Source organism: Sorex fumeus, unplaced genomic scaffold, assembly GCF_029834395.1.
Source record: "Sorex fumeus unplaced genomic scaffold, SorFum_2.1 ptg000055l, whole genome shotgun sequence".
NCBI lineage: Eukaryota > Metazoa > Chordata > Mammalia > Eulipotyphla > Soricidae > Sorex > Sorex fumeus.
In genome coordinates, this window is record NW_026606112.1 from 17,934,168 (window position 1) to 17,949,856 (window position 15,689).

Sequence of the window (15,689 nt, forward strand, 5' to 3'; positions counted from 1 at the left end):
TTCTCCCACCCCCAAATGGGATGTTATCCCACCCATTTTTAATTTTAGTTGTCTAACTTTTTTCTTTGGCTCCACGGTACATTCTTTAATTCGACCAAAATCTCGAACCACTAGCATCCTCGAAGATTTTTGTTGCAGGCGAATGCTAGGAAAGTTTTTCTGTGATTCCCCTCGAGTCCCAGTGACTCCATTTGCCCTCAGACGAATGACACGCTATTTTCAACCAGGCTATGTTTGCTAATTCCCGGTGGGGGGAAGCCGAGGGAGGGGCTCTTTCTTTTTTCTGGGAAGCAGGAACTTTGCACGATTGTCTGAAAAACCCAAATCTATGGTTTCTTGCTCCTGCTTGTCACCATAGATCCAGCTTCTCTTGGTGCCCAGAGCTCAGAGGGAGAGACGCTTTTCCAGAGCTTGTCATGAATGTCCTTCTGCTTCATGCAATTTGAACAGTGGTCTGAAATCTTGGAAATGTTCAAAAACATATCCTGGTGTTTAAAAACAAAATCTCTTTTCTCCCCCTTTCTTTTCTTTCCTCTTCTTCTATTTTTTTTTTCCAATGTGTGTGCTGTTAGGCCTAACTCCACCCACCACTCCTCCACATAAAGCCAACCAAGATAACCCTTTCAGGGCTTCACCCAAGCTGAAGTCCTCTTGTAAGACTGTGGTACCTCCACCATCCAAGAAGCCCCGCTACAGTGAGTCTTCGGGTACCCAAGGCAATAACTCCACCAAAAAAGGGCCCCAACAGTCTGAGCTGTACGCACAGCTCAGCAAGACCTCAGTGCTCACCAGTGGACAAGAGGAGAGGAAGACCAAGCGGCCGAGTCTGCGGCTGTTCGGTGACCATGATTATTGTCAGTCAATTAATTCCAAAACGGAAGTACTCATTAATATTTCACAGGAGCTCCAAGACTCCGGACAACTAAACTATAAAGATGCCTCCTCCAATGGTCAGGGGCAGATTTGTTCTTCCACAGATTCAGACCCGTGCTACCTGAGAGAGACTGTGGTGGCCGGCAAGCACACCTCTCCTTGCAGCGCCCGGAAACAGCTCCAAGACCAGGAAATCCGAGCCGAGCTGAACAAGCACTTCGGTCATCCCAGTCAAGCTGTTTTTGACGACGAAGCAGACAAGACCAGTGAACTGAGGGACAGTGATTTCAGTAATGAACAATTCTCCAAACTACCTATGTTTATAAATTCAGGACTAGCCATGGATGGCCTGTTTGATGACAGCGAAGATGAAAGTGATAAACTGAGCTACCCTTGGGATGGCACGCAGTCCTATTCATTGTTTGATGTGTCACCTTCTTGCTCTTCTTTTAACTCTCCGTGTAGAGACTCTGTGTCACCACCCAAATCCTTATTTTCTCAAAGACCCCAAAGGATGCGCTCTCGTTCAAGGTCCTTTTCTCGACACAGGTCGTGTTCCCGATCACCATATTCCAGGTCAAGATCACGGTCCCCAGGAAGTAGATCATCTTCAAGGTAATCCTGGCCCAAACCTGCCCACAGCCCCAGCCCTCCCCAGAGGTACATCAATGCATTCAGCATCCCCCCTCTCCGGGCTGCCTCCCATTCCTCATGGACCTAACCAGGCGGTTGTTACCTTGAAGTCCCTCTGCCCCATATTCTTGTCCATGCAGTGTGAGTGTTGGGCATTGAGACTGTGAGAGCAAAAGAGTAATTTTGTAGCTTGCTTATGGCACTTTTTTGGTGACCTGGATAGCTGCCCCATACGGGAGAGTGCAGCATCCTACTGGATAAAACTGACAGTGTAGCTCAACTGGTACTTAGTGCTAACCTCTGTCAGAGACGCTGGGAGAGCACTTCCAGGCCTCTGAGCTCACACTCCATGATCACAGACTGTCACTGAGAAATCCCACTCAGGACTAGGAAGGAAAAGCCGCTTTCTGTAATTGGCTCTTCCAGAGGCCATTCTATCTTGCCCGCGAGCTGGACTTAAGTGGCAGTTGCAAATGTCCCCTTTGTTTTTTTTCCCTTCCCCTCAGATCTTGCTACTACTATGAGTCCAGTCACTGCAGACACCGTGCACACCGAAATTCTCCTCTGTGCGCAAGATCACGGTCGAGATCCCCCTACAGCCGTAGGCCCAGGTAATGATGCGCGTCATCTGCCTGCTGCTTCCCTGGCCCCTGCTTGTGATGACTAGATGTTATCCAAGAGCTGTCCTTCCCCCTGCTCTCTGTTGGTGGATGCGGATTGCCGTGGTTGGCTTAATGATGAAGGTCTGTCTCTTAGGTATGACAGCTATGAGGAATATCAGCACGAGAGGCTGAAGAGGGAAGAATACCGCAAGGAGTATGAGAAGCGGGAGTCCGAGCGGGCCAAGCAAAGAGAGAGGCAGAGACAGAAGGCAATTGTAAGCAAAGAGCAGCGCTCTCTGCACTCCCTTCCTCTGATGTTTCTCTCCACCTTGCCTGTGCTCTGCTCTCTTCTCTTCCTCTGCCCTGCTCTTTCTCCCTTCTCCTCCCCTCCCTTCCCCTTAGCTCTCCTCCCCTCCCCCCTTTCCCTCCTCTCCCCTTGCCTCCCTTACCCTCCCTTTCCCACCCTTCCTTTCCTCCCTTCTCTATCCCCCCATATATACAAAACATTAAGACTGTTTAAATGTATCGTATTCCGCCTATTCCGCTTTTGAACTTTAAACATCATTGACTCCTCAATCCTTCCCAACACAAAGTACTGCAAAACAAACTATGAAGTCAATCTCTCTCTCTCTTTCTCTCTCTCTCTCCCGCCCCTCCATCTCTCTGTCTCTCTGTCTCTCTCTCTCTCTCTCTCTCTCTCTCTCTCTCTTTCATTTTCAAGTTCATCTTGTTTGCCAGTATAGAGGGAGTACTGATAATTCAGATGGATACTGGCTCCATTTGATCAGTGGATGAGTGTCTTTACTGCTCTCTTTGTTATCCTGTGAGTGAAAAATAAGGAGTTGTACATTATAGCTTTTTTCTTATTGGCAGATGTAAGGATTGGATTGTTAATATTAGTTACATTAATAGAAAAGCAGTATTTGCTAAGAAAACGCTTATTTATACCTGTGCTAAGTCAACACCCGACTGGGAAGTTAGCAAAACCACACAAGTAGAAGCTACTTTTCCAGTAGACTCTTATCCATGTGGCTATCACTTACTTCAGGAATTTTCCATTCCCTCGAGGTACATACGTTGTTCATCCTTCTGCCTGAAGGTTATGTTAAAGCATCTTTATTCTCTGCAAGTTACTACCTTTTAAGTACCGTTCTCTCCAGTTGCTTATCAACCTAGACCTGGAATAGAAAAAAATGGGGCACTGTGATTTTCATGATCTGCTCTGTGTCCACAGCAAATATTTCTAATTAATTAGGGGACTCTTGACTACCAAGTGGCCCCAAGGCCTTAGGTCCTTTCCCAGCACAGGACTCCAAGGAGCCATGGCTAATCCATCCGCAATGGCACTGTCTTGCATTACAGCAGCTGCTGCCTTTCTGTGCTTGGTACTCAGAGGCATTTCAATGAAGATTTGACATATCTTGTGGACCGAGGCTCAGAGAAATTATTTTTAACTGTAAAGGTTAGGTTTATATGGCATCTTGCATTAAACCCCTACCATCCACAAAATATTGGAAAAACCTACATAAAAGTGCTGACGAATAGAGTCAAAATTGAGCATTGAATAGTTATCAGCTAGAGGGATTGAACTGGGAGATCTATTCACCACAGGCCTTGAGGAAAAGGAAGTGAGAAATAATTGAATGCCAAGGCTAAAGGTCTATGGTATTTACTTCCATTTAACTTTGACTATACCTAAAACTGAATCAAAATACTTTTGCAAATTATACTTACTTCATTTGTTCACAACTTTCAAATGAGCTGTGATATTAAGATCTGCTAGAGAATCATTAGTTAATACTTCAGAAAACAAAACTTAAAATTATTTTTTCTAATTTTGATGCATTAATTGCTTATTCAGTAATTTTTACTCACTTTTATATTGTGCCATATAGTTTATGCAGTAAGTTAAGAGTACATTTAACTTTTCCAGAACAGAATTATGTTGAGCCAACATGTTGAAAAATAGTTATTTCACAGTTTGTAAATTCATATTTTAATGAAATATTTCACACACCTAAAATATGACATTAAAGAGAGAGATGAATTTCATCATACATTAGCTTTTTTGGACAATATACAACACAACTCTAAAATCATGTAGATAAGTGCAGATTAATTATATCAACTTAACTTTATTTTTCTGAGATTAATTTAACAAAAATATTTATATTAAATAAAAGAAGGTAACTTTGTATTAGTTTTGGATATTTCCATATGCTCAAAGACAATGATCATTCTATAACTTATAGAAATCGCTACCCTCAATTTAGAAGTAGAGAAAATTTTGCCTGACTCAGTCAGCACTTGTAAGGACGTAAGTGCTGTCTGAGTCCTTTGTTAACCCTTTAAGGTAAAGGCCCTCCCGTTGATCGTCGATTTGCTCGAGCGGGCCCAGTAACGTCTCCATTGGAGACTTTGTTGTTACTGTGTCTGGCATATCGAATACTCTCAGTAGCTTGCCGGGCTCTCCGAGAGGGGCGGAGGAATCGAACTCGGGTCGGCCATGTTGGCCGCTTGTAAGGCGAACACCCTACCGCTGTGCTATCGCTCCAGCCCTTTAACTAATTCATTTTTTCTTCCAGTTCTCTTTGAACGTTGGCTTGTAGAGTACAAATACTAACTTGACATGTTAAATCACTGAAAGTAATGTAGAACATTTGGGAAATTTGGTCTCTGGGGTTTTTTTTTATTTTATAAATAAATTAAAAAAAATTCACAGCCATACAGTTTGCTTTACTGGCATAGTAAAACTTAACATAGAGATTGGTACTTAGTGCTAGACCAATTCTAATTTGGACCATTATGTGCTCTTTTTGCTTGGAATGAGTAAAGATTCATCATTCTATGTGATGAAGATTTGTTAGGTTCATAGGTTACAAAACAAAGTAAGACCAGATCTAAATACACACTCAGGAAAACAATGTGGTAAATACACTTGCCATGGGTGCATCTGTAATATGGTATTGTCATGCATATTGAATCCCATACATAGGAAAGAAAACATCCACAGAGGGCAAGATTGATCTACAGCCTAGAATGAGGGACACCAAATAGTTCTCCACACCTGTGCTGTCCTATATGGTAGCTATGAATCATAGGACCAATTCATTCAGTCTAAAGATAATATACACTATTAGTGTGAATCAATTTTGAAGGAAGTACAAAACAGTACAAAATACCATATTAATATTTTGTATCAGTAATAAGTTAAAATAAAAATATTTTTAATGTATTGACATCAACAAAATAAAAAGTCTAAGTTTTCACTAAAATACATAACCCCTAGACATCTAAAGTCACAAGTGATGCATTATAATTTACTAGGTATTTCTAATTTAGACAGAATTTAGTTCATATTAAATGTTTGGAAAAAGAAAAAGGCATTCTGGGAAACTTCTGGTTATTGAAGTCAGGGCATAGAAGGGCAAGGCCCTGCAGACTCAGTGAAACCAGAACCTTTAAAGGCCCTGTAAATCCTGATAAAAATTTTGAAGTCTATGTTGAAGGCATGGGGGATCTATTTAATGGGTTTACCCACAGGAAGATTTTTCTGATTGATTCCCTTCCTTCAAATGATCTGCTTTCTTGTGCCATAATGCATTTGCAAAGTATATTTTTATGGACTTGGGCACTGAGATACAGGCAATGATTTTTGGCTCATTTGCCTGGATTAACTTGAAAAGTCATTTCCAAAACAACTAAGAAAACTAGGGCAGTCTTAAACTGGGCTGGTTCTTTCCCTCCATGTTTTCAACATACACTTAAAGTAACAAATAAGCAGCATATGGTACTTGGAATAACTTGAATGATGTGGTGGATTATCTATTAATTAAGATCAATCATATCATTAGAGACTCAACAAAACTGAGATAACAAAGGAAATAAAATATTTTAAAGTGATGCAATAGTTGACATCTTTAAAAATTTATATAGTCTACGTTTGTCTTGTGATCTGTTTTGATTGTGTTTTGTTTTTGTTTTTGGTGCTCAGCAATCACTCTTGGTGGGCTTGGGAAACATATGGGGCACCAGGGATCAAACTCATTCTGGCTGCATGCAAGGCAAAGCCTTACCTGCTTTCCTATCACTTTGGTCCCTATTCTGATTATATTTTTAATTCCATAAGAAAATGATGTAGAAGGTCAATAAACTTTTCATTGTTATGGATCTGAAAATATTTAGATATACCAACTATAGTGCATCAAACCAGAATCAAAAGAAGTCTAATACTTAGTAATTACTATTAAAGCATCATATATTATACTTGAATATTGCCATCATTCAGTTGCTGCTTGTCTCCAATTACCATGTACACTTTTTTTTCCCTGAAACCAATTCACCCTCTATCTTTCTCAGTTTTGTAGACTAAAGAAATAATTCAGGTTATATTGGAACTCTGCACAGTAGAGTTTAGTACTTAATGTCTAAACTGTCACTGCTCTAATTTCTTGTGGAGTTCTAGGTCCAACTCCATTAGCAATCTGTATAGTTTCCTGCCAGCAAACATGATAATGGCATGTTAATTTAAAGGGCAAATCTAGGCCTTCTGATGTGACTCGGCACTTAAAACCAAAACCAAATGTGTTAGGGCAATGGTTGTGTCATTTCATTTTTCTTTTTCATTGTTCAGTGTGCAGCCCAGAAGCTAGAAACAATGAATCACCATGGATAATTATCAGCTTCTTCCAAAGGGGAAAAAAGTGCAATTTTTATCAATTTCTCATAGTTATTCTTTTTGGAGAAAATCAACTGGTTTTATATTCAAACCTTTTTTTCCTTTCTTTTTTTAAAATTTATTTATTTTGGCTATACCCTATGGTGTTCAGGATCTACCCCTGGCTCTGTGCTCAAAAAAAATCACTCATGGCAGGACTCAGGGGATCATTTGAGGTGCCAAGAGATTTTTTTTTTTTTGCTACAACACTTTCATATAGGTAGTTATCTAACATAAAATAGGATTCTAAACTTGATATTGAGAAATGATCAATTTTATCAAGTGAGTCTGCACTGTTGCTTTTATGTTTTGTTACGAGAACTTGTCTATTTGCATCTTAACACTGTATGAGCTCTTAAGAATTTTAACTTGGATTTATTCACATTAATTAAAATTTAGCCATTTAGGGAGACATATTCCTGGGAAGTACTGAAAAAGTGAACAGTTTTGGAAAATCAAATTTGTAGTTTTGTTTCTTCCTAATAGTGACCTTAAGTTGTAGGCATTTGAGTGCCTACTGATTTAGAGTTAGTCAATATGAATGCCAAGAAGGAAAAACACATTTTTTAAGAATCTTGTCTGAGTTGCTGACATTTCTTTCTGTTCGTTTTGATGTCCATGTAGTCCTTCACTTTATCTTTGAAAGTGAGGATATAACGATGCAATTCATTCAAGAGATGACATGGGTTCTATCTACTCATCTTATATCTAGGATTTGTAATATCTTTAAAAAAATTTTTTTTGTTTCTTGGGGACATTATTCCAGCAGTGCTCAGGGATTACTATTAACTCTGTGCTCAAGAATTGCTATTAGTGATGCTGGAGGACCATTTCGGATATTCACGGTCACGGTCCTCCCATTGTTCATCGATTTGCTGGAGCGGGCCCAGTAACGTCTTCATCGTGAGACTTCTTGTTACTGTGTTTGGCATATCGAATACGTCATGGAGAGCTTGCCAGGCTTTGGTGTGCAGGCAAGATACTCTCAGTAGCTTGCCAGGCTCCAAGAGGGGCGGAGGAATCAAACTTGGGTTGGCCATGTTGTCTGTGTGCAAGGCAAACGCCCTACGCACTGTGGTATCAAAATGAGATGAGTTGCCAGCAAGGCAAGCATCCTACTCATTGTACTCTATCTCAAGCCCGTCTTTGAAATTTTTAAGGAAGTCACATTTTACCCAATTTTGAAAGTGATCACAAATCTTTTGTAGCTAAAGTTGACATTCAATTATCTTAGCATAAGAGGAGAAATTTTTTTCACATTATTCTTACTTAGAAATGTAGACTTACCGTATCTACATTACATTAGACAGTTACTTGTTGTTACCAGCACTTTAGGACCTTATAGAGAGATGGACTATTAAAAAACAAAACAAAAAAGCACCAAGTGTAGCATTTGACACATTGGAGCTCAATTAATGTGAAGTTTCTTTATAATTTCCTTTCTAATTTGTCAAGCTGCTATTTATGAAGAGTATCTCATTTTATGAGAAACAACCATCGCATGTTTTACACTCCTTTTAAAAATATTTTGATAATGCAAAGTCAGTTAATCCAGACTGTATTTATCCCTGTGTTTTCATGTAAGGATTTACTATCTATAAATGCAACATAAATTCTCAATTTTATGATTCAACTCATCAGTAAACTACCTTTTGTGGAAATTGAAGCTAAAAGATATTTGACAAATATTCCCTCCTCCTTAATAGTGAAAACTAGTCTGAAAATCATTTTTTTCAAGGAGCTTTTTCCAAAGGTTTAGAGTTCCTCCAAGTCTTAAGATGTTGGAAATGTTATTAAGCATTTTGATTTCTTTTCCTTTCATCGCCTGTTTAGAAATTAATGTCTTGAAAAATTGGCTGCAAATGTTAAGGTTTTTTTAAAGATATGGAATCTATTCATCTGTCTAATAAAACTGCAACATGTAAAAAATAATCGGTTCTTTGCTAGACATTTTGGCTAATCTTGGAACGATTATTTTTTTTCTTTGCCTTTTGGATCTGTAAATGTATTTTAGTTTCATTATTAATACTAGAAAAACCAAGCACTCTAATCATTTTTTAAAATGAGAATTTTGAGATATGGTTAAACTCATGTGTTTATTACGTAGCAAGATGTAGTTCCATTATTGTTTCATAAAAGGAGGTGATAGATAAATAGGAACTCTAAGGAACTGTGGACCAGCCCTTTGGCTTTCTCTTTCTCCTGTTTAGGTTGTGCCTTCTTTTTATTGTAGAATATATCAGTATTTGATATAAAAGTCCTCTGGTTTATCTTTTTTTGTGGTATCATTGTTGCATACAACTTTGTATAAAGAAGCAATTCAAAGACTGTCCCAATATGTCTGCATATGGATGTGCATATGGTTGATTTTAGCTTTATCTTTGAATTTCCTTGGATACATAGGCTGTGTATATTCCCATAATGGTAGTTAAGCAATTTCTTTGTGACGGTTCAATTTCTTTCTCTCTCTTCTACATTTCCCCCTCCTTTTCCTCTATACAGTAGTAACTTGCCTAAAAAGGCTCATTAAAAAAATCCATAACTTCCATGCAAGCAGGCGCCAGGAAGTTTAGATAACAGTCCCATCACATTTGGCTGCATGGCTAGAGTCAGCTGCGTAAATAGAACGGAATGCGGTGTTATGATTCCCTTGCTCAAGTGCACGGCACAGCGATGGAATGAGCCTCACCATCCATTTTATTTATTGACTTCAAGAATGTTCTGGGTGTTCAGCCACACTTCAGTTGAAATGTACCATCTACATGCAAGTGAATGAGATGGCCTTTTTGTGTTTTGCTTGTAGTACCTGTTATTTCAGCTCAAAACCTGTTGGCAGAGGACTTGTACTTTGTCCACTATTTCAGTGGAGCCCCACTTCTGATTTTCAGAGGTGGTATTTAAGAATTAGAGTCTAACAAACATGCAGCCGTCCTACTGTTCTTATACTTAAACCTCTAAAAACTTTTTGTCCAAATTGTGGGCAGCTATTAATTCACTCAGGTGGGCCACTTGGGCAAGAATTTACATTTTTAACATCACAGCTGGCCTTAATTCTCCATCTTATTAGGCAGTCTTCCTAAAGTAAGAGCCACAGTTAGGTATTTTTGATGTAAAGAAGGGTAAAAGGTAAGAGTTAAAAATTAATCAGTTGGATTAATAATTAGATTAGCAACAAATGGTTGCTTGTTACATTTGAAATACCCTTAAAATATAATAGTGGAAGAGATGTCATCTCTACTTGTGAGCCTCTATTATCGTGATGGTATTAAAGAATAAATACTCTATTATTTCTTTATAATAGTTGAATGTAGAACTACAGAAGAGAAGCAAAGCATTTTTGTAAGAGAAACTAATAGGAAGCCTAATCTTATCTCGCGTCTCAGATAGGAAATGCTCATTAACTTCAGTGTCATTGTAGACAGTACATTTATCTTGGGGGAAATTGGAGCAACTTTATGGGAGAGAGTTTGGTGGTTGTGACAGAAAACAACTTATGCCTCCCTGGTGAAGGAAGGAGCATTATGTATATACCTGAGACTGATAAAAGATCAATGTGACTGCAAAATACAATGCAGAATGAGTTGTGGGAGGAAAATTCCCTTGATGAAGACAAACCAAATTCTGACCAGGCAGATCTTGATGGTTCCTGTAACTCAGAATTTTCCTTCCAAGTTATGAGAAGTTATTTAAAAGTCTTAGATGGTAACTGCCAAGATTGGACGTGTAACCCCTGTACAAAGACTATTCTGACTGAAGTAAAAAATAGCCTAGAGGTGTGTAAACATAAACATAGGATCTAAGTGAAGGAACTGTCATACTTGTCCTGAAAAAGATGTTGACATCTTGATTTAGGGAGTTAGAATAAAGGGGACAGAATAGGAGAATTTTAGAGGTACAAATCTCAGAATATTATGAGTTGTTGAATATGTGGAGACAACTAAGCAGGGAGATACAATAATGGTACTAAAGTGTTGTTGTTGTTGTTGTTGTTCTTGTTACTTCTTGTGGAGCTAGTTAGTTCACGCGACCTTCACTCATAAGAACACTGAACAAAAACCTGCTGGGAGACCAGAGAACTGAGAGTTGGGTTAGGCGATGTTGGTTCAATTCAAAGCGCCTAGGTGCAGCTAATCTGAGAAGTCAACGAGATTGTTGTTAACAATGACAACCTTAAAAACTCTGAAACTCAGAGGTGTATTTTATGAAAGTAGAATTGTGAATTCTGCATTTAATAAAAGACAACACAGCATGGATGATCAGATTACTCAGTAGGTCATGCATTGCAGTCTGTGCATGTTGTATTTTGTACGCATGTATTGAGTGCCCACTCATTACCATGTTCTTGACAAATATAAGGAGTTATGAAGAGGATAGGTACCTGGTAAATAATGTAAGACAACTCTTTGCTTTAAATCTAAGTGAATTTTTAATTCATCCAAAAAAAAAATCTCAATTATCTCCATAGAAAACTTAAGCAAGCTAACCTTGGTTTTCTGTTCTTCATTGCATCAAACTTAAATGTCTATAAATTAAATTAATACTTGTTTGTGTTTGGTTGACAGGTTAGATAGTTAATAAGTACAGCTGTGTATTCAAGAAGCCTTTCCAAAATTTTTAGATGTACAATCACTTTTGACTTTATCTCCTTAGAACAAGAACTTAAAAATCATATCACATAAGAATTTATTCCCCTTCTTTTTTGTCCCCCTAAGGAATCCATTCTCAGGCTTTAAAATATTCTTCCCATGTTTTGTAGGCTGTAAATTGCTGATGACTTTCAGATTATGATGATATCGATTCTACTTGTAAAAATTAGGCCACACCCTTCTAGTCTGTTCCTAAAATAAGATTCATTGGCAGAGTGAAATTTATAGCATCTTTTATAGTTTCTTATTCTTTGGAGACTCAGGGTTTAAAATGGCCTATATTTTAAGACTGTATTTTTCAAATTATTTTCTTTAGACCATCTGCATCACTGGCATGCACTTATTAAAATAAACACAAAATAGACCTCATTGAACTTTACCTTTCAATATTTTTAGAAGACAGCTAAGGTAAACTCCAATAATTTTCAATTTTAAGGACCTTAGATAATATTTATTTACACTAAATTTAAAAAATTCTATATTAAAGCATGTTAACACTTATAATCTCATTTTCAGATTTTCAACAGTAAGAAATTAGACAGTTTTTACAAACTAGGTTATTTTCTTCTCAGTTTTGAAAATTGATACTAATATCCTAAATTTTAAAACATTTCATTAGTATGATTAGGTTATTCAGTGACAGAGAGATTATATTAAAAATATCATATTTTTCTCATCAATTACTGTCCATGAGAGAGAATGAAAGAGATGGGTTTTGAAGAAAGGCTGGGCATGGAGTTCAGGATTAGAATTTAGACTTTACAAGCAGGAGATCCTAAGTTCCTAGGAGACCCTGACCTCATCTCTAACTCCCATCTTCATCAAAAGTGAAAGGAAGGAAAGAAAAATAAAGTGAAAGAACGAGTTGCAGAAGAATATGCAAGTGAGCAAGAAGGATAGCACGTGTCACAGAAGGATATCATGGAAATAGAAAGTAAAGCTTTGGTTCAAGTGTAATGCTTCATTCATAATTAGTGTGTTTTCTTCTCATCAGTAAACTCTGTGGCTTCTTATTAGGCATGATCGTGCCTTTACACATGTTTTTAGAGAGTTGACTTCGTTCCTGTTTTCAGAACTAACCTAAATCTCTCCTTCCTTCCCTTCCACCCCTAGGAAGAACGCCGTGTGATTTATGTTGGTAAAATCAGGTCTGACACTACACGGACAGAACTGAGGGACCGTTTTGAAGTTTTTGGTGAAATTGAGGAGTGCACAGTAAATCTACGGGATGATGGGTGAGAATCTTCAAGATTATTTCTTGTTTAGAAGTTGACATATGTAGAAAATTATGGTCCTAAGATTACTAGAATGGGAACGCCTTGACAGATGACACGTTGAGTTCAGAACCTTATTTATTTTCTTTCATCCCTATTTATTAATCTTTCTAGTTGAGATTTCCTGTCTCAGAAATAAGTATTTAGCTGCTTGACAGGACAATCACACTGATAAATGAATGCGGTGGCTCAGATGTTGGCACCGGGGAAGTTGTCCCAAGTAGAAAGGGTTACAGTCGTATATGTTAATATCTCCTCACTAGCTTGGAACTTCTCTCTTTGTCTGTTGCAGAGACAGCTATGGTTTCATTACCTACCGTTATACCTGTGATGCTTTTGCTGCTCTTGAAAACGGATATACTTTGCGCAGGTCAAATGAAACTGACTTCGAGCTGTACTTTTGTGGACGCAAGCAATTTTTCAAGTCTAACTATGCAGACCTAGGTATGGATTTTATTTTACTATGGAATGAAGAATCCATAATATAGAGCTCAGAATGGAAGCAAATGTAAACTGTAGGCACATTGGGCTGGACCCTCACTTAATTTTGCTGGAGGGAATATTTGAATATGGATTTTTATCTTACCTTTTTAACTTTTATGCACAAAAAGTTTCAGAGGAAAGGAGCTAGGGTTCTGGCAACAAAGGGCAGAGGAAAATTCTTTGTACTTTATGCTCAGATGCTAGATGCTAAACTCTGCACTCAGTGTGTGTGTGTGTGTGTGTGTGTGTGTTTGTGTGCGCGCATTCATGTTTGTGCCTGCATGTGCATATGTGTATCTGGTATGTCCTGTCTCATGTGTGTGTGCTGTATGTATGTGTGGTTTAGTATCTGCATACAAGTCAATATTGTATATTGGGTACACATGTGTGTATACAGTTGTCATGTCCTATTGTAGTTTCTGCCCTGAATCTTTCTGTATGAGTGATGGCACTGTCATCATTGTTTTATGAAATACAATATACAAAAAGTCTTGTTTCTTTCTCCCTTGCTATCACATATGCTCTTAGAAATATTAACATCTTTCTACAGATTAGACTTTGAGAGGAGAAAATAAAATTTCCCATGCTAAATAATAATGTACTCTCTTTTAACAAAAAAGGAAAAAAATGTTTATCAGGTTCTTTCCACTTCCAGGGACTGGGCTAGGAATTTGCAACACTTTATTATTTAATGACTGTAAAAATCCTAGATGGTGTACAATGTTATAATCTTCCTATTTACACATAAGAAAACCAAAATATTCCTAAGTATCATTACTATTTCCTATCAGGCAAGAGAAAAACATTTGGGAAATATTAAAAATTAACTAAGGTAAATAGTAAAATCAGCCATCAGTTTATCATGTAACAATTACCACTATTATCTAGTATGTGATTTGCAGTTGTGTATTTTGTCTTAGGATGTCTCATTAAAGTCATATATAATACATAGTGCATATATGTGTAAATTTATGTATAAATTTTAAAATTATGTACTTTTTAACAAGCATATTTTAACTGTGAATTTGGCATTAGAAGTAATTAAAAGTAACTAATTCATAAATATCTTTAAATAGAATGCAGATACTACTTGTAGATAAAACTATTAGTCATTTCAGTCATTTCATGATAGTCAAACACTTGTTCAATATTCATTATTTTGTATTATAAATAATTACATAATGGACATCTTAATTGCCTTTCCAATTTAATTCTGTTCCTTTACATCTCATTCCCTATGATTGTATTTTATGTCTTTAAATTTTTTGTTGAAGAAATGAAAGGGAAAAATCTATTTCTTATATTCATGACATTTATATTAATTTACAATCCAACAACTAACAAATAAGTCTATTCCTGTGCCTACATATATATCTGAACTTACTTTGGCTTTGATAAAGAAATAAATAAGTACCAAATTTAGGGATTTTTTTCCTGCCTCTTCTGAAGTGATGTCTTCCTAGAAAATTGATATAGGTGGTGTGCATTGTTCAGACGGAATATGCTATAATTCACTTCACAAGCTAAGCAGATAGTATGGAGCAGGGGAGAGGCAGCTGACTGTTAGAGAGATATAAGCCTAGGGATGAAAATATAAAAGGTGGCAAGTCATTTGTTCAAATGTTGGCTGATAAAAACAGTCAAGACAGATTGAAGTCTGGAGTTGATTTGACTTATTTTCTTCAGTGATGAAGGCCAGGGTGTTTCTAGTCTCTCAAAACATCTAGAGTTTAAAATAAGCTACCTAGAGGGGCCTTTAGATCACAATTCATCACTAGTAGAGGGAGTAGTGGATGGTATTTCCAAATTGAACTGGAGCCTCCCTGAAATATTTCTAAGAAGAATGCTTTCCCTCTCGTTATCTCTCTGCCTAGCCAGCAGCACTGGAAACTTTTCTATCACTAAACTAGCTATGTATTTTCTGAAAAGTGTGTTTGATGTGCATTGTAGTAGCATGGGTTTTTCCAATTCCCTACAGCCCTATGATCGCATACCAGGCAGTAGACCCAAGTATAGGCCTGGTATAGTCCTAAGGCCCCTGACTTGAAACTTGCAGATCTGATTTTGAAATCTCACTTAGTTTCTGACCATGAGTGAACTAGCCAATTCCCTCCACTTTGGGTTTATCATTTGTAAAACACCAACTAGCGTTATGAAACTTAAATAAAGATATGTGTGAAGAAAGCTTTAGCATAATATCTGGCATAAAATAAGCGGTCAATAAATGATTACCTATGATGACAAAATGATGGCAAAGGGAAGAATTTAGGAATCTCAAGTTTCTTTGAAGTAGGAGAATCACTAAGTTTCATCTGTGTTTTATCTGTGTTCAGATTAAATCTGAGTTCAGATTAAATCCTCTAGACATTTACCTGAATAAAGTGAATATAAGTATAGAGAGACTCTAAGGAGTTGGGGATTACATGTGCCTCAAAAAGAAAAACATAAATGAAAAGGCAAT

At 37.4% G+C, this 15,689-nt stretch overlaps 1 protein-coding gene across 5 annotated transcripts in view; it reads left to right on the forward strand.

Annotated features, from left to right (window-relative positions):
• The window catches only part of PPARGC1A (PPARG coactivator 1 alpha), a 705,257-nt gene that overhangs the window by 681,435 nt on the left and 8,133 nt on the right, over positions 1-15,689 (forward strand). For all 5 annotated transcript variants that reach the window (XM_056125625.1, XM_056125627.1, XM_056125626.1 and 2 more), the window contains 5 exons: positions 573-1,488; positions 2,013-2,117; positions 2,263-2,383; positions 12,585-12,706; positions 13,038-13,189. In XM_056125625.1, coding sequence (XP_055981600.1) covers positions 573-1,488; positions 2,013-2,117; positions 2,263-2,383; positions 12,585-12,706; positions 13,038-13,189 — 1,416 coding nt within the window. The remainder of the gene's footprint in view (positions 1-572; positions 1,489-2,012; positions 2,118-2,262; positions 2,384-12,584; positions 12,707-13,037; positions 13,190-15,689) is intronic.